Source organism: Leuciscus leuciscus, assembly GCF_965113295.1.
Source record: "Leuciscus leuciscus genome assembly, chromosome: 2".
NCBI lineage: Eukaryota > Metazoa > Chordata > Actinopteri > Cypriniformes > Leuciscidae > Leuciscus > Leuciscus leuciscus.
In genome coordinates, this window is record NC_138726.1 from 59884094 (window position 1) to 59903945 (window position 19852).

At 38.3% G+C, this 19852-nt stretch overlaps 1 protein-coding gene and 2 long non-coding RNA genes across 3 annotated transcripts in view; 2 read left to right on the forward strand and 1 right to left on the reverse strand.

The window, feature by feature from the left end:
• Positions 1-19852, reverse strand: part of LOC309492560 — a 292953-nt gene that overhangs the window by 34345 nt on the left and 238756 nt on the right. The gene's annotated exons all lie outside the window — the stretch shown is intronic.
• The window catches only part of LOC309492459 (uncharacterized protein), an 83811-nt gene continuing 66458 nt past the window's right edge, over positions 2500-19852 (forward strand). The window contains exons 1-3 of the mRNA XM_082161451.1: positions 2500-2619; positions 9234-9279; positions 11731-11849. Of these exons, the coding sequence (XP_082017577.1) occupies positions 11753-11849 (97 nt within the window). The 5' untranslated portion in view covers positions 2500-2619; positions 9234-9279; positions 11731-11752. The remainder of the gene's footprint in view (positions 2620-9233; positions 9280-11730; positions 11850-19852) is intronic.
• Positions 13098-14777, forward strand: LOC309492573. Its single transcript, XR_014203597.1, has 3 exons — positions 13098-13158; positions 13826-13889; positions 14006-14777. It is a non-coding gene; the product is annotated as an uncharacterized lncRNA (long non-coding RNA).

A 19852-nucleotide genomic window follows, 5' to 3' on the forward strand; every position in this document is an offset into this window, starting at 1 on the left:
AGCAAAATTCATAAAGTGTGCAGGACATCACATTATAGACAGTCATATGCATCATTGTGGAATAACCCTGAAAATGTGAATATATGTAAAGCAGGGTGTTTTGGAAACAATGGCAGATTATAGAGGAAACTGTAATTGGGGATCTGGATGAGAATGGACTCTTTATGTCATATGTTGTTACAATCCACCCAGTCTAGGATAAGGGAAAGCAACATTAAAGTAACTAAAATTAACAAAACTTATTCTTTCAATAAGTTCTCAACGATAAAGACATCTTGGTAAAGTATTGAGAAATTTGTTTTTTTTAACACATTTTTTACAATGCAACCGAAAGAAATTAGCATAAAAATCAATAGCATAGTCACTCCAAGAAAAAATAAATGATATATATATATATATATAACAATGCAAGTTTTCCCAAAGAGATTATACCTGATTTTAATAGTAGAATAAATGAAGCAAAGTTGCTTCATATGTTCGAAAGATCACCAAAAGTAGAGTTTGCTGGATAGACATTATAAAGATGTCTCTGGGAATAACCACATCAGTGTCCAGAAACGGAGCAGTGCATTCTGGTGTACGACTGCAGTAAATGTGACCTTCATCAAGATGGCAGTGTTTACACTCTCACAATCTGAGGCTTCGAAACTTTTCCCCAAACAATCAGAGAAAAGCTTCAAAGATTTAAGAGGCTTCAGTTCTCAATCCCTAATCAATAGTTTAGGCCTTTTTGCAAATGTTTCGATCAAGTTTACTGTTTTATAGAGCGTTTACTCTTGTTTTTGTAATTGTTTTTATTTAAAAATAGTTTTTAATATTATTATTGTATAGTCTAGTTTAAAGGTATAGCGGAGGATCTTTCCAAATTTTAGATAAGACCCGCCCTCTCCACTTTTTGAAAAGTTTGATTGATTCACCAGAATGATTGACAATTAGGAGGACCAATAGTATAGGTTACCCACCAGGAAGTAAAACATCCTCCACTATACCTTTAAATCTAGTTTATCTTAGACTATGGGTTTGTATTGATGATGTATTGTAATCAGTAAAATCAGCGTCCTTCAGTAAACCTGCAATGATGCTGGAAAAGTTAATAAAGTCTGCAAGTCTGTTCATTTTGAGCCTGCTTTTAAACATTCTATCTGTAATGTCGTTTTTCGTGTGCGGAAAAAAGCGGCAATTAAACTAAACTAAACTAGTCAATATACATCTTGAAACATCATTTTCATGTGTATGTTGTTCTGCCAGCTGTCTGATCTGGGGTGCGTTCTCCGAAACTACCTTAACGCTACGTCGTTCTTAAGTTGTACCTTAAGAAGTACCTTATCGTTAATACGTGGTTTCCGAAACCTTCTTAGTTAAGTATACCTTCTGTAAGTCATACGTTCGTAAGGTTGGTCTGGAGCGCTCTTAGCTATACCTTATCGCTGCTGACGGTTCATACCGCTAGTGGCCACCACTACGCAAAAAGCTTTTTTACATCGCAGTTTAATTACACAATACACATAGAAAATTTTATATGAACATTTAATATAAAATCTGATTTAGTATTAAAATTACATTTTTACTTTACTTAAAAAAATTACACATAAAATAGGCCTACTTATGTTGTTATAGCCTAGGCTACACCCAGTGTATGGAAGTGTTTTCATTAATAAAGTTTCCATACACTAATGGTTGTTAGCTTTTTTTAATTAGGCTACTATCCTAAGGCACATCAGCTGGCGAACCATTTGACAGAAAAGGCTTAGGAGTCTATATAAAGAAAGATGAGTTTACACAAACTTTAGCTATGGCAGCGAGACAGCGAGTACTTGTTTTAAATCAAAGACGGCGCCGTCCGCGGAGCCAGTTAGTGTATGTCAACTACATGGCTGGTGGATAATCAGCATACGTTGTGGAGAACATTAACACACTTATGGCCGTGAGGGTTTGGGATTGCACACTTGCTAAATTATAAACACATACTCATATTTATTTCTGCATGTACATATTTCAATGAGCCCCGATAAATGCAGTTTGTACTATTTCTAAAACGCTTCTTTATAAAGAACATTGTTTTCTCAATACTTTACCTATACCGCTGTGAAGGAAAGAGCGCACAATCGATCATCGAGGCATCGATATCAACCTATTCAGCGCCTCCACCATGGACAGCACCTGCTAAGGTCGAACTTAAGAAGGTTTACCTTAAGCAACATCCTAAGGTATAGTTCGGAGAACACACGTAGGAAAGGTATACCTGTAGTTAAGGTGTACCTTTTGAGTCTTCGTAGCGCGCTAAGAGACAACGTTATCGGAGAACGCACCCCTGTTCTTCCTCTTCTGAGGCGGGACTCAGAGAATGAAGAAGAGCGGAGCATTGCAAGTATTCTGTTGTTCATTTTGATTCATTTTCAACGATTTAGACCTTGTTTGCCTTTTATTTATGTTACGAAAATAGTTTAAAACGAAATAGAATATATTAGTTTCGTTAAGTATAATTTAGTTTCTATCGTCGTGCTTTAAAACTCAAGAGTTTCTCCGTTTCAACTCATGGACTTCAAGCTCGAGCTTCGTCTGTTTCATTTTTCATAAGGACGCAAAATACAGAAGAGCTTCGATCAAGACTGCAACCAGGTTAGTCTAGTGTAGTGTACAGGTTGCAATAACTGTGTATTTGAGATTGAATTTGCGAGGATTAAGTATGACGCACTAAAACCTGACCAAACCGAAACCAGGGACACTTGATAATATCAAACTTTTTTTTTTTTTTTTTTGTAATAGAAATAACCGTGAGTTAGGCTACGATTGGAGTCCATATTAGGGAGGCACCGATCCGATACTGCCTTTTTTTGCAAATCCGATATTGTGCGTATACTATTCTGTGTTGTTAAGCCCCACAAAAGGCACACAAACATTATAAAGCACCATAAGTTTTCGTGCACAATATTATAAGTGTTCTGAAGCCATTATATAGTATAATGTGAGATAGAAATGAATATTTAAGTCGTTAAATTCAAGCTCACGTAAACGTTTCCCTCAGCTGCGGCTGTCAATCATTCTTCATTCAGCGTTCAAACAGCGCGTCGCGTTCGGTTACGACAGTTAACACGATGAAACTCTCTCCAAGATGATTCAATGTTACTATTATTATACTTGATCTGTAGATGGTTTCGCATAAAACAACTTTATCTTGCTGGACTTTATTGTTGTACCTTAATCATGTTCTACCGGGTGTCTGATCACAACACTGGAGTAAGTCAGAGCACTATTTGTTCTTCACGCGCACAGTAACTGAAATTTAAAACTGTTAAAAGAAAATGCTGAATAAACTATTGCATAGATAGATGCTGTATACTACACTACGCATCAATATGTCTTTTCTTTGTGCTTTAAACTTTTCACTGCGGACTCGACGCGGTGCGCGCTGTGCCGCACTGTATTGAAGCCAGTGACGCAATGAAAGATTATTAATAGCCGTTCTTGTTCTGTCCTAGCTATCATATGTTGCTACCTCATTAAACAGCTGTGCTATACATTTAAAAAACTTCTCAATTTTATAGTAGGCTATATATAAAATAATTTATATATATATTTTTTTGTTATCTTGTTTTTCATGAATGTATTTTACAACAATACAAAGAGCAATGTGTAACGTTTTACCAGATATAGTGTTACACTTATTGTCTCTTATTTGAGTAATCTCTTACTCTTATTTTATTTAACATGTTCAGATTTTATACAATTATTGTGCACTCGTGATTTTTCTAGACTAAATTTTACTGCTGAATTATCCACTAATCTAGTTTATAATAGCATTTATGTCAGATTATGATCATATCTTTTTTGTTGTTGTTGTTTTTCTTTATAATGAAGTTGTCTGTATTAAAGTCCCTGTAAAGTCAAAATTAAGTATGTGTTCTGAGTTTGTCACACCACAGAAAAATGTGTTATTAGTCACCCAGTCAAATTTGAATGAAAAAAAAAAGCCGGCAAGTACACAAAATAAGCTATCAAAATCTTGAAAAAATGAGCAGGAGTCTCTGCTCTCAAACGCTGGGGGCGTGTCCGCTGGCTGCGCTGAAACCACGCCCACTCGCTACAGCCGGAATGGATGCTCCTAGCAGCTTAATTGTTTTTACAAAGCCATACATGTTCGAGCCTGGACTACCTACTATAATTATAACATAAGCACACAAGGCAACTTACACTCATTGGTGGGCACGCACTGCCAACGATGGCACCAGTTGTCGGCGCGACGGGAGGATGAAGGCCGAGGCGAGAGATAGTCGGCTCGGCCACATTCACCAGTAACAGCGGATTATCAGTGAATCCCAGTTGTCTCCGACGAAAGTTTATAAAACTATCCCGTGTAAAATGATCACTACAGAGGCAGGTTTTGGCGGTGATCCTCAGCTCTCCATCAAGGTGGCTCTTCACAAAATTAATCCACCTCTTGTTGATGTGATACGTTAGTTTTTCGGAAATTTAAATAAGGACACTGATCTGTTTTGTACGTGATCGCATCCAGGTTACATGCATTTCCGTGATGAGGCATAGCTAGCTAGCAAACTGTAGGCTGTAGTAACCATAGATATCATATAAAGCCTTTATATGATATCTATGGTAGTAACTAACAGTACTGACAGTAACTCGCGATCGGCAAACTGATGTGAATGTGCTCTATTTATATTGTTAGGGGAGGGGACAGCGTCAGGGGCTCCAGTGCGTCATCAAGTAGGGGCGTGTCCAGGAGCTCAGGGGCTTCAGTGCGTCATCGAGCCCCCGTTTTAGCCCCGCCCAAAAAATCCGGAAAACAGCAATGGTGAAAAACTGTTTAACGGTCTAACTCCACAATTCAGTACTTCACAGTTCACAGTCTTTGTAATATGTTTTAGCAAAACATTTCTAACATTTCTAATGTGTTTAGAATTTTTTTTTAGAATTGCCTTTACAGGGATTTTAAGTAGATTGAGTTCTGTGTTTAACACACAAAATAGTGACTATCAGTTCAACACAAAGTTATCGAAATTAGATACCAATCAGACTTATAAGTTATAGCATAAAAAGAAACATAAATTAACATGAGTCGAGTGGGTCCGTGTACTTTTTGATCATTTCATTTCCTGTTTGGAATGGAATAACGAGAAATGAAAACCAGCTTGTTTATTCGTTTTTTAGTTTAGTTTAAAAAACGAAAAAATTAGATTTTGGCTCGATTTTTCATTTTTCGTTTGTGGTTTACATATCGGTTTATGGGTTCGATATTTCATTTGCACATGTGGGCGGCGTTGAAACGTCCCTTTCATCTGATTGGTCAAACCACTCCGCCTTCAGTAAGCTACAAGCTTTTCTTTCTGTCAGGCAGAATAAGAGTAAGTACGAGGGCGGCAATGACAAATGCACTTTAATAAAATAATGTCTGAAACCACCACTCTCTGTTAACTACACACAATATTTGAAGCAGAATATGTTGCTGGTCACGTAATTCGTGCTGCTGCGACTTGCAAGCGACCCCAATAATGTGAGCCACAGTATATATGACAGATTATTTTAGCATGATGTACAGTATTTCCCATTGATAAATACAGTGCAAATAGTTCCATCTCTTTGGATAAAAGGGAAGTGGAAATAAAAATCAATAATAGGCTGAACTGTACCATGATAATATGTCTGTAACATTAGATGTCCGTAAATGACCTACCCATAACTGTTACATTAGAGTTAGGGGATAACACAGTTTGTACAGTATAAAAATCATTATGTCTAAAATATGTCTAATCATTATGTCTCAACAACCCAATGGGAATATATCCTTGTTTTCAACCATACAACGTCTGTCCAATTAATGTCAATCTGGCGTTGGATTTTGACATCAACCTGATTTTCATTTTCAACGTTGGGTTTGGTCTTCTAAATGCGAATTTTGTCATTGTTTTGGTGCACACTAGCTTATAGATAACAGTAAGGCTAACATAGTCATATTGAAAGCCAAAAAACTTTAAATATGGAACTATTTGAGGGAACAGCCATTTGGGTGTCTGAAACCATTGTGGGCATTATTGAGTGACTTATTCAATCTCACATTCAATCCCACTACTGGAACTGTGTTCTAGAAATAAATGTGATATTGATATGAGGGCAGGCATAGATTCAGAGGCGTACGGTACTGTAAGTATTACACACAACAATTCAACAATAATAAAACAATGCATTGACATTTACTTTTGATACTTACTGTAAGTACTTTTAAAAACAAGTACTTCTGTACTTTTATATACAGTTTTTCTCCATTGGTTTGGCTCATTTCTTGAAACAGAAATGACATTCTCAATACAACATGGACAAACCTCCAAACCGCTTGGCAATTGTTCACACCATAATTGAATTTCTCATTCATTTCATCTAATTGCAAATGTCTAAGTACATGTCTCAATGTCTCAGTACATCTTTGCAAATGATTAAGTACAGGTAGCCTACATTTAACACAATTTCCAAGTGAATAGATATTGTTGATCTAAACCAATTGTTGATTCTCAGTCTAATGGTTGTTCGCTCCAAAACGTGTCAGCGTCATTTCATTGTATAAGTCATCACATGCAAAATAGTCTGTTAAATTGTCAAAATTAGTCAAGAACATAATACCATGAATACCTGTAATAAGGGATCCACTGGAGGCAAGTTGAGAAATGAGAACCCAAGTGCAGTTTATTGTAACTAAAATAAAACATTAAAATAAAACATGAAACAAAAACATGACGTGGCATGAAAACAAAAACCATGGCATGAACATGAAACTTACACTACAGTAGAATTACAGGAAACAATACTTGACAAACACATATGGCAAACATGAGGGCTTAAATACACAGACTAATGACAAAACAAGGGACACCTGTGAACAATGATCAGACAATTAACCAATGACAAGACATGGCAGGATCACATGACAAACAGGGAATCACATGACAGACATGGAAACAAGACATGACACAGAAACATGACAAGAACAAACCCAAAACGTGACAGAATCCCCCCCTCTAAGGGCGTCTCCCAACGCCCAACAAAACCAAAACACAACATAAGCCCAGGAGGGTGGTGGAGTGGAGGAGGTCATGGGGGAGGGATGGTGGGCCAGGCCCGTGCAGGGGGACAGGACATGGGACGTGGCATGGCGTGGACGGGCCTGGGTCGTGGCATGGCGTGGGCGGACCTGGACCGTGGCAAGGCGTGGGCGGACCTGGGTCGTGGCAAGGCGTGGGCGGACCTGGGCCGTGGCAAGGCGTGGGCGGACCTGGACCGTGGCAAGGCGTGGGCGGACCTGGACCGTGGCAAGGCGTGGGCGGACCTGGGTAGTGGCAAGGCGTGGGCGGACCTGGACCGTGGCAAGGCGTGGGCGGACCTGGGCCGTGGCAAGGCGTGGGCGGACCTGGGCCGTGGCAAGGCGTGGGCGGATCCGGCAGTGCAGGAAGCCAGGGCGGATCCGGCAGTGCAGGAAGCCAGGGCGGATCCGGCAGTGCAGGAAGCCAGGGTGGACCAGACAGTTCAGGTGGCCAAGGTGGACCAGACAGTTCAGGTGGCCAAGGTGGACCAGACAGTTCAGGTGGCCAAGGTGGACCAGACAGTTCAGGTGGCCAGGGTGGACCAGACAGTTCAGGTGGCCAGGGTGGACCAGACAGTTCAGGTGACCATGGCGGCGCGGCCTCCATGGTCCTATCAAGGACCCTACTGGACAGACAGACAGACATATAGATGATATATATATATATAGACAGATAGATAGATAGATAGATAGATAGACAGATATAGATAGAAAGACAGATAGATAGATAGATAGACAGACAGATTGACAGACAGACAGACATATAGATAGATAGATAGATAGATAGATAGATAGATAGATAGATAGATAGATGGACAGACAGAGACAGATAGATGATATATATATATAGACATAGATAGATAGATAGATAGATAGACAGATATAGATAGACAGACAGATAGATAGACAGATAGATAGATAGATAGACAGACAGACAGACAGACAGATAGATAGACAGACAGATAGACAGATAGACAGATAGATAGACAGATAGACAGACATACAGATAGATAGAAAGATAGATAGATGATAGACAGATAGATAGATAGACAGACAGACAGACAGACAGACAGACAGACAGATAGATAGATAGACAGATAGATAGCAACTAGCAACACCATAGCAACCGCTTAGTAACACCATAGCAACCACCCAGAACACCATAGCAACACCCTAGCAACCACCCAAAATACCTTAGCAACTGCCTAGCAACACCATAGCAACCACTCAGAATACCCTAGCAACAGCATAGCAACCACCCAGAACACCCTAGCAACCACCTAGTAACCACCCAGAATACCCTAGCAACCACCTAGCAACAGCATAGCAACCACCCAGAACACCCTAGCAACCGCCTAGCAACACCCTAGCAACCACTCAGAATACCCTAGCAACCGCCTAGCATCACCATAGCAACCACCCAGAACACCCCAGTAACCGCCTAGCAACCACCCAGAATACCCTAGCAACCACCTAGAAACCACCCAGAACACCTTAGCAACCCACTAGAAACACCCCAGCAACTTTTTAACTTTAAACTACTTTAAACTTCAAACTACATTAAACTTTAAACAAATTTAAACTTTAAACTAATTTAAACTTCAAACTACTTTAAACTCCAAACTATCTGGTCTGGCTTTCTCAAGCTTTCTTAAAACTTAAAGTTTTTTTTCTTCAAGCCAACTTAAAGTTTGTCTCGACTTCATTTTCCAGCAGGATTTGCACCAGCCCACACTGCCAGAAGAACCAAAACCTGGTTCAATGACCATGGTATTACTGTGTAATTACTGTGTGATTTCATGTAATATTCTAATTTTCTGGGATTTTGATTTCGTGGGTTTCATAAGCTGTAAGCCATAATCATCAAAATTATAACAAAAAAAAAGGCTTGAAATATCTCCCTTTGCATGTAATGAGTCTATATAATATATTAGTTTCACCTGTTAAGTTGATTTCTTGAAATAGATCAACTTTTTGATGATATTCTAATTTTATGACCAGCACATATATATATATATATATACACACACACAAACACACACACACACACACGATTAGATTATATACTGTTTAAATACAAATTGAAAAAAAAAGTAATAAATCTTATTAATGAGTGTTTATTTGTAATGAATTATTTTGTGTTTAACAGTTGTGGAGGTCTTCTGTGAGGAGGAAACATCATGGAAGAAAACCCTGTGAGTTAAAACTTATGTTCATGAACCTTATAAGAAGAAGTAAAACTATTAACTTGCAATAATTTACATTTGATGTATTTGATGATTTGATTTGATAGATTTTTTTTTTTTTTTTTTTGTAATACATTATAAGTTCTGTAACAAGTATGGCACCATATACCAAATTATTTATTGATAAAAAAATGTGCAAAAAGGAAATACTATTTTAAATACTATATATAACATTTTAAAAAAGTTTACAGATGAGAATATAATCATTACATATAAAGGTAAAACACATCTTAAATGGTCAGTTCACCCAAAAATTAAAATGATCCCATAATTTTCTCACCCTCAAGCCATCCTAGGTATGACTTTCTTTTTTCAGCCAAACACAATCAGAGTTATATTAAAATATGTCCTGGCTCTCCCAAGCTTTATAATGGGAAGGCCCAAAAAGCGCATCCATCATCATAAAAGTAATCCACACTAGAGGATGGATACCCGACCCGAGGCCGACGGGCCGACGGGCCGGGTTCGGACAGATATTTACAAATTATGTTCGGGTTCGGGTCGGGCTCGGTCACATCAGCGCGATAAGGCATTGAACATTTTAAATTTAAAACAGCTTATTATGTAGGTAGCCAATGTGCCTGATGCTTTCACTTGATGCAAACGTTCGTTTTTGTGATTAAAATACATGTAAAATATTCCCATAACATCGGTCTTCCTGTGTGCGGAAATTTATTTATGTAGCCGTGACAACGAAACACGTGAATGCGCGCCTGCGTTAAGTGCGCTTGTTTCTCCGTGCGCGCTGATGCACTCATCCTGCTGACATCTCCGAATGCCTTCCTACAGTTGCTTAAAGGGATAGTTCACTTTGAAATTAATTTTTGGTATGTTTTAGCTTACCTCAAGGGCATCCAAGATGTAGGTGTCTTTTTTTCCGCAGTAGTTTCAATTTTTATATTTTTAGGTCAAACCGTTCTTGTCTGTCAGTCATAATGCAGGTCTATGGTCATTATCTCAAAACACAAGCACAGAGTCCAAATTAAAACAATTCCCCGTCGTCCAAATTAAACAATTCCCCATCGTAAGTACACATTGATGGCCTAAGACACGAAACGAGCGGTTTGTGTGAGAAAACGAACAGTATTTATATCGTTTTTACCACTTATACACAGCCATGTCGAAGTGCTCTGATCTGACGTGTGCGCAGACTGGTGCATAGATATATACACACTAGATGTCGCCTTGTCTATGGCAGTTCATTGAACGAATGTCTTTAAGGCGACATCTAGTGTATATATCTATGCACCAGTCTGCGTACACGTCAGATCAGATCACTTGGACGTGGCTGTGTATAAGTGGTAAAAACGATATAAATACTGTTCGTTTTCTCACACAAACCGCTCGTTTCGTGTCTTAGGCCATCAATGTGTACTTACGATGGGGAATTGTTTAATTTGGACGACGGGGAATTGTTTTAATTTGGACTCTGTGCTTGTGTTTTGAGATAATGACCATAGACCTGCATTATGACTGACAGACAAGAACGGTTTGACCTAAAAATATAAAAATTTAAACTACTGTGGAAAAAAAGAAACCTACATCTTGGATGCCCTTGTGGTAAGCTAAAACATACCAAAAATTAATTTCAAAGTGAACTATCCCTTTACAGTAATAAAAGCAGGGTTTCCACACAAACAAACATACATGTGTCATTAGTATGAGAAAAAAAATGGGATTTTAACTGTCGGTCTCGGGTCGGGCTTGGACATAAATATCATTATGCCTGTCGGGCTCGGGTCGGGTTCGGTTACTGCTCTGTCGGACGCGGGCCGGGCTCGGACAAAAAAATTCGGCCCGATCCGCACTCTAATCCACACGACTCCAATAAAGTGAATGTAATGTTACGTGACATTGTTTACAAGCTGTTTTATTTCCACGGATGAAACACAGATTAGCGATTACACCAGATCCTTCTCAGTAAGTTGTTCTGAATCTTTCAACAAACCTTCAGATGTTCATTCATGTTTATCCTGTAAATGATAGTGAAGAGGAAGAGATGATAGCGTTATATCACGCTTGATTCACTGATCTCAGTGTTTAATCCCTCTGTGTTTACATTATTAACAGACTTAAATTGTAACTTTACCACCACTGCGAAACTACAGCAAGAGTTCCAACAACACTCCGTTATAATGATTGATATTTAAACATGTCATGCACAAAAAATAAAATAACAACAGCATCCTTTAGAGTCACACACAAACATCAAAAATCAGCATTTCAATCTCAACAATGGTGGCAATTAATAAAAAATAAAACAATAAACTCTGGAAATCACAAAACAGGCTCACAGCAAAAATACAAGCAAATAAAATAAAGCATTTTGCAAAAAGTTTGTTTTACAATTGCAAACATAAATATGAATAAAAAGTTTATAATGTGCTTTTTGCTTTGCAGACTTGGTCTGAAGATTAGTTACATGTGTGAATGGTTTGTTTCAAGTAACACTTTTAGTGTGCAAGCCTGTGCTGACAGTGAATCCTCAGATAAGAGCATCGGACAACCTCCTTCATTCAGTAAGTACATTCATGATGAATTTGAGCAACATCAGTTTTGTGTTAGCAGCTTTAAACATCAAATCACCCTCAGAAAATTACAATTTAGGCAATTTTTTTGTGTGTAAAATGTGTTTGTACTAAATTTATTTGAAAACAATAATGTTTAAAGGGAAAAGAATATTAAATTTAGTCCTGTGTATGTGTATATAATATCGATTGATCCATGTAAATTCAAGTGCTAAAATTCAGTGATTAGGGCTGTCAATCTTCCTCTATAATACTATTCGAATTCCATTCCTTATTTTATTTCATATTCAAATAATATTCGAATGCTCAAATTCATCCTATTATTAATATTTACGACATTACACAGGCTTACCGTGTACCTTGGCTCAAGCTCGTGAATAACATTTTTAAATCCAGACCCCTGTGTGATGTTGATCGGTCTCATATCTTCTTTACAGATAAACCGTGTCAGTTTGTCTATTATCGCCTCTTGGCGGACAGCTGGTAAAGCCCCGTGATGAGGAGAGAGGAGAGAGGCAGAAAAGAAGTAATTCTTGCCTGTTTTAGCGGCGGTTCCTCGGACAGATCGCCTAGCTTGTCAGGGTGTAACGTTGTCAGGTGTTCCCTCAGGTTGCTAGTTGAGGAGTGATATTTCATTCGGATTTTGCATATTCTGCAGATTGTCACTTCTTTATTTGTAATTTTTCCATTTATGGTTCGAAATCCAAACACCTTCCACACATCACTTCTCAAATTGTCAGGAGTGGTGATCTCTGTTTCCGTGGAGACATTGCTCTCCGCCATTTTTGACAGTTATGTTATGATGATACAGCGTGGATAACGTGCACAATTGTGTTATGATTCAAAAACGTTATTGTTCATCAGACGAAACAAAAGCATTTCATTTTCACATGCGTGTAAGTCAAGGCGGCGAGAAAGGCAAGATTGCATATAATAAAAAAAATATATACATAAAAAAGCAATATTCGAATAGTAATTTCAGCACTCGAATAGCACTTCAGCACTTCGATTGTTTAAATATTCCAATTATATTTGAATTTCGGAATTTGTTCCAACAGCCCATTTTCTCTCTTCTGAGCTTAATGTTTTTCTTCAAAATGATTTTTGATTTGTTGGAATCTGACAATATTACATTACATATTACCTAAAAAAACCCAATAAAAAAAACTTACTTATTTTGTTGTTGTTGTTGACTTTTTTACAGACTCAATGACTCATATAGGGGGGCGGAATATATCCCCTTACCAGACAGCTCCAATTTTGGCATGTGGGGCAAACATGACATACCCAAAATAAAAAGGTTGCTGCTCATAAGTCATTCTGAATAGACACATAACCAACATATATTTAGAAAGCCAACCCTTGAGAGTTTACAGTTCAAGACTCAGATTTAATCATACTGTTATTAATATTGAGATATATAAGAAAAAAACAAAAACAAAAAATATTACGAATATATAAACATTAAATGTATAAAAATATGTGAATGTAGAATTGTAACTTATAACTACAACTAAAGTGTAGCCTCAAGTGTGGTCATGCTTCATTTCAAATCTGAGGATGATATCTCTAAAATTATCCATGCTGTGAAGACTTAAGCAAGGGTATGTCAGGGGAGTTTTTTTTTTTTTTTTTTTTTTTTGCTTATCAAATATTGTATTGCCCTGTAAACACCCATTTACAGTCTTTGACTAATGTCTGGCGAGGAGAACTGGCCCATTCATGCTTATTGTAGTCAGTTGACAAACCTTTCTAACCTCTGCCACGAAGAGACTTCATCTTCATTATTATTTTATCCTTATTCTTTTGTTTGCATCATGCACTTGATTTTAAGCATGCAGTCATAATTCTGCACTAACCGCCATTTTCCATTAAAATGGAACAGCTTATCGACAACGACTTTTAAAATGAGATAATTTAATATATGATGAGAGATAATGTATTCACTTGTGTTTTCTTAATCACAGCAACAATGGCATCATCCAATCCTCCCCGATGGAGCAACAGCAGGGATGAACCTCCCGATTTAGTGTAAGAGATTGTCTTATGTAAAAGAAACTCAGTTTCATCAACTTCCATTAAAACAGTTAAATATATTTATATTACAATAAATGACAAACAAATCTTAATATTTATGTTCTCTTTAGAAATGCAGTTATTCATCTCAGAGAGGCATACATTAGACTCTATGAGAGAAATCACCTTGAACTCCAGCAGGAAATCGAGTCACTGAGTCGTCTCATCAATACATTTGAAGGAGATTTCAGACGTGCTACTGAAGACAGCAGAGCTGGAGGAATAGTGGGAATAGCAGGAGGAGTCACCGTGATTGCAGGATTAGCTTTAGCTCCATTCACTCTGGGAGTTTCTGCTGCGGTTCCTGTAACAGGAGTAGCCGTAGCCGTAGGTGGAGGAATCTGTGGTGGAATAATAAACTTAATGAAAATGTACAAGCAGAAGATATTACGTCAAAATGTCAAAAATGGACTTGAAAAAATTCAGAAAAAAATCATCCCTATTACTAAAATTATGGAAGTCATTTGTCAATATAGTAATGAAATACTAAGCATCCTTAATACACCAGAGCACAGTATCAGTGGTCTTAGTAAATGTGTTGCCGCCGCCAGAGTAGTAGTACGCATTATACGGATAGATGACATTGGTGAAGTGGCTGCACAGATGTCTAAAACTGTGTGTTTGACTGGAACTCTTACAGGGATTTTTGCTGGCATTGGCATTTTGCTCGACATTCTCTCAGTTATTGAAGATAACAAGGCACTCGATGACATGGACAAGCTTGCACGACACGGCCAAATAAGTGAAAGTGAGGTCAAGTCAAAAGTCGGGAAATTCATTGTTAAAATGAGGGAAGTAATCCATAAGTTACAGAACATCATGGATGAGCTTAAGAAAACAAAAGACTCATTCACGAGTTCACACTTACATCAAATTAAACAGAGTAACTGTACGTTCACACCGCCGCCGACTTGAGCTGCAAAGAAGCTTGTTGACGCTTTGGCCGCTCTGAAGTCTGTGTCACACCATGAAATGTAAACAGATGTAAACAAGCAATACATTGATACTAGGAACCTTTTATAATGACAGCATTTTTATAACCGATTTGGTCGGGAAAAAAATATTTTGATTAATATGCGCGAGGGAGAGAGAGCAAGACGTATTGTTTGAAGACGGTGAAGGTGAGTGCGCGCGCGCGGCCGGGGCTCTCTCTCTTTTGTAACTGGTCCCTATATGAAAATAACGTCATATCATAAATGATAGGAAACCCAGCAACAACGATTACCAGTTTCTCCTCCATTTTCTCGGAACTAATGTTTTGGTAGGAACGAAAGTTTACATCGTATGTTTCTCCGGAATCAGCCAGCGCGAAGGACGTCTATATTCCGATTGGTTGCTGGCGTTTGCCGCTGCTTGCCGCTGAACCGCGTCATAGCTCATTACCATAAAGTTGAGATACTTTTAACTTTCTGATTGACGCTCAAAACGCTCAAAACGCCCAAAATGCCCAAAACGCGACGCCGATGGATTTGACGCTCCTTGCAGCTGAGAGAAGCCAGCTTCCATTGAAAATGAATGACTTCCGGTAACTTTGGAAGCTCAAGTCGGCGGCGGTGTGAACGTACAGTAAGGATTATCCTTATTTGGCGTGCTGTCCGGGGGGAGGGCTCCGAGCTCAGAATTTGTTGCCCGAACCCAGAGTCCTCCTCCCAGGGGGAGAACTTCTTTTAGGCCAGAATTTGTTGCCCGAACCCAGAGTATTCCCACCGGTTAATGTAAGAGTAGTTAGACTAGAAGTGAGGAGATGGGGTGATGGAGGGATGCTGATAAACTGTACACTAAACCTCTTAACTCGTTGATTGGGTTGATTAACTGAATGTGCTCCACTCGTTTGATTATCTGGACATGCTCCTCCCAAACTTTGTTAATAAAACATATTGTAAAAGGAATGGATGTAACTAGGCAAAACGAAACAATATGAACAGCTGTGCCAACTTGTAAAATAATGCATTTGTAATATAATTGTTTTTATGTTATTTCAATGAAAGTTAAACCAGAAGAACTTGTTTAAAAAAAAAAAAAAAAAAAAGGGGAAAAAAAATTAACCATATTTCTACAAATAATACTGTTATGTCACATAATGCAGTTTTAAGAGTTTTTAGACCTCAAATATGCGACTTAAATGCAAACATATTGCATATACCCGCCAAGAACAGCTTAATCTCCGCCAGTCCTTTGGGAATTTGCCGCTGGCTCTTATGTTGATAGTGTTTAAACATGAGGTATTTTACGTATATTAAGAGGACAATCTTTGGTCTTATTAATCTATTACTTGTTCCAGAACAGATAGATTTGGCTAAGGGCAAAGTTACGTTTCATAACTTGAATCCTGTACTATAACTAGCGCTGCTTTTGTACTTTTGACTGGAATGTTTGCTTATTTATTTCCTATTGTACAAACTTATACTTTTATAATGGCTAATAGTGTTTATTTACCTATTATTTTTCAATAAATAATATTAATAATATGTCGTATTTGGTATTGAGAAAGGGCCCATTAGTGATTGTGATTAAGACTTCAGTGAAAGTTAGCTACAATATTACACCATTAGATGGCCGTAAAGACTGTCAGTGAGTCAGAAGCAAAGACTTGTGTTGAAAGGGACTGAAACAAGGTTGTAAACAATAAGACCAACTTTTGGAAGAAAAAAAAATGCATTGACTCTTGTATAAACGCAATATCACATGAGTAGCGGTGCGATATGGCTCTATATTAGCATGGCCGTTTTATATATATATATAGTTTAGCTTAATATACATTATATATATTAGTGTTTAGAAATATCAAATACACAGAATATGATAATATTCTTCTTACTTCAGATTAATCATTAATGTCTTATTTATGCACTTACTACACATACTAAGATAATCATATTCATGTAAGACTCAACTGTAATTTTAATTGTTTTTGCATAACACACTAATTCTGGTTTACAAATCATTTGTCACTTATGATTTGCTGTATTTCACTGGCTATGACCTTAAATGTACTAGTTTGTTGCTATGGTTAATCATTGATTATCAGATTCTGTATGTGTTCTAGTATCTTTTGTTTGTTCCTTGTATTAATATCTCTGTGTTTCGGTTCTCGTTAACTTCAATGTTAAGTCTGGATGTCGTCTCCTATACGTATTCCTGTGTTTTGAGTGATCTTGTATTATTAAATAAAGCTTATTTGAGTATATCTCCTTCGTCGTGCTATTTGACTCTGCTGGTTCCCTTCAGCCCTTGACTTCTCTAACTCACTCAGTTGTGTGGATCTGCCTCAGGTCTTCGTCTTCTGGTCTCATCAGAGCTCATCACTCCACCTCGGCCTGTCAATCTGGAAGGGTTTTTCTCCTTTTATCTAAAATATAAACATTTTCCATTGCAGGATGAATTGGATGAAATCACATGTCTGTGGGATGCACATGTAATCAGACCTTCACAGAATGATCCATTAACAAGCGGTAGTCCCGAAGTCATGCACTTGTTCCCTGAGCTCTGACGAATGGAGCAGTGGATAGATGGAGGTATTTTATATATTGTCTAGACCAGTGCTTCTCAAACCTCTCCAGGACCCCTCACAACATCACATGTCAAGTCATGAGCTCATTAGTAGAGTACGAGTTGAATTGGGAGTGTCTGATGAGGAAGACAGACAATGTGGTGAGGTTTGAGAAGCTCTGAGATAGACCAGGGGTCCTCAACCATGTTCTTGGGAAGCCCTGGTTTAAGAACCCTTTAAAAAGAAATTTAACCTGAAAAACAAATTAATATTTTATATTTTATGTTATATGTTATATAATATGTTAATATTTTGTCATGTTCCATCTCTTGAAAGATGCCTTAGTTGCTTCAACTTATGTTCCCTATATTTGTAATATGCTCAATGTCCACAAGTCCACGAAATTAAATCCTGAACCAGAATCAGTTTAACATGAGAACGGCTGCATTTACACAGCAGGTCTTAATGCACAGATCGGATCTTTTGACCACATCTGATTTTTTGTCCCACCTTTTTATATTCACTTTAAGTCAATTCAATTCACATTTATTTGTATTGCGCTTTTCACAATACAAAATAATGCTTTTCGTTTCAAAGCAGCTTAACAGAAAATGCATGAGTCTATGTTACGTGTTTAAAGTTGGAAAAAGGGATGATGACATAACATTTATGTGAGGCACAGTTGCTGTGTGTGAAGGCAGGAAAAACCAGCAAGAAACGCTACAAACGTTTAAAAACGTTTATTCATACAGGATGAAAGGTTAGGTGCACAACAAGATCCAAAAATGAATACAAAATAAAAAGAAAAAAACAGGAGTGTCGCCAAATCAACGAAATAATCAAAACATAACTATAATATCTAATTTTAGTCGTACCTCTAAACTAACTATCAAAGAAAAATGTAGAAACAAAACCGAAATCTTCAGCGGGTACGCCGCCTTAAATAAACTACACTAACTAAAAAACGAAAGTACAATACTGGCAAACACTCCACGCCTAGTTAACAATAACAAAGCCTACCTCCCGTTGTTACTGGGCGTGCGCTTTCTCAAATCGCGTGCTAGGCATAACAAACTACAACAAAACTCAAGGGAGTGTTACTCAGGTCTCTAATGGTATTAAACTCGAATACATTCCAAATAGTGGTTACGTTTAAACAAAGCATCTCTGTGAGGGCAAGTTAAGTGAGATCTGGCGGAGATCTGCCTCTCTTCTTGTGAACGGGGTTTTTAAACCCAGCAGCGCAGTAGTGGATTGGTGGAACAGCTGATGACGCGTGCCCGTAATGACTACACGCAGCGAATGAGCAATCTCCACCTGAAAGCAATGAATGAAGAGACAGAGCAACAGAAACATACACAAGACACGTGGAACGTAACACTTCCCCCCCAAAAAAGAAAGAAAAAACATTAAACATGAACGAAAGAACATGTTCCCTTTTTTCTTTCATCCTTACCAAATGTTTAGGAGCACAACAGCTTAAACTCTAGACAAAGCGTCCGCAATTATATTCTCCGAACCTTTCTTGTGTTTGATCACCAAATTGTAGCCTTGTACCATCAAAGACCAACGCATCAGCCTCTGATTCTGGTTGTACATACGACCTAAAAACACTAGGGGATTGTGATCCGTGAACACAATGACAGGCAAATTAGTTGAGCTCACATAAACATCAAAATATTGCAAAGCCAATAATAAGGCTAACGTCTCTTTCTCTATTGTAGAGTAGTTCAATTGATATTTGTTGAACTTACGTGAGAAGTAGCATATGGGATGATCGATACCGTAAGCGTCTTCTTGCACCAGCACTGCCCCCGCACCAACAGAACTTGCGTCGATCTCGAGCTTAAAAGTTCGTTCAACATCAGGAGCTGATAAAACAGGCGTATTGCACAACAAAGCTTTGACATTATCAAAGGCATTCTGGCACTCATCGATCCATAAAAAAGTACGTGAAGGACTGAGGAGTGACGTCAAAGGGTTGGCCACCGTGGAAAAATTCTTGCAGAAACTCCGGTAGTACCCGGCCATCCCCAGGAATCTACGGAGTTCCTTGCGCGTAACAGGAACGGGAAAATCTGCAATCGCAGTCACTTTTGCCCCTATTGGTTTTACCTGACCCTGACCCGCGTCTTTGCCCAAATACGTAACGGTAGCCTGACCAAATTCACACTTGGCCAGGTTTAACGTCAGAGAAGCGTTCTCAAGGCGTTCGAACACCTCTCTTAAGGTTGAAACATGTGCGGACCAAGTAGACGAATAGATCACAAGATCATCTAGATATGCGTTACAGTTTCGGACACCAGCGAGCACGATGTTAATAAGCCTTTGGAATGTGGCTGGCGCGTTGCGCATTCCGAACGCCATAACGCAATATTGTAGAAAATCGTCTTGGGTCACAAAAGCGGAAATATCAGACGCACGCGAT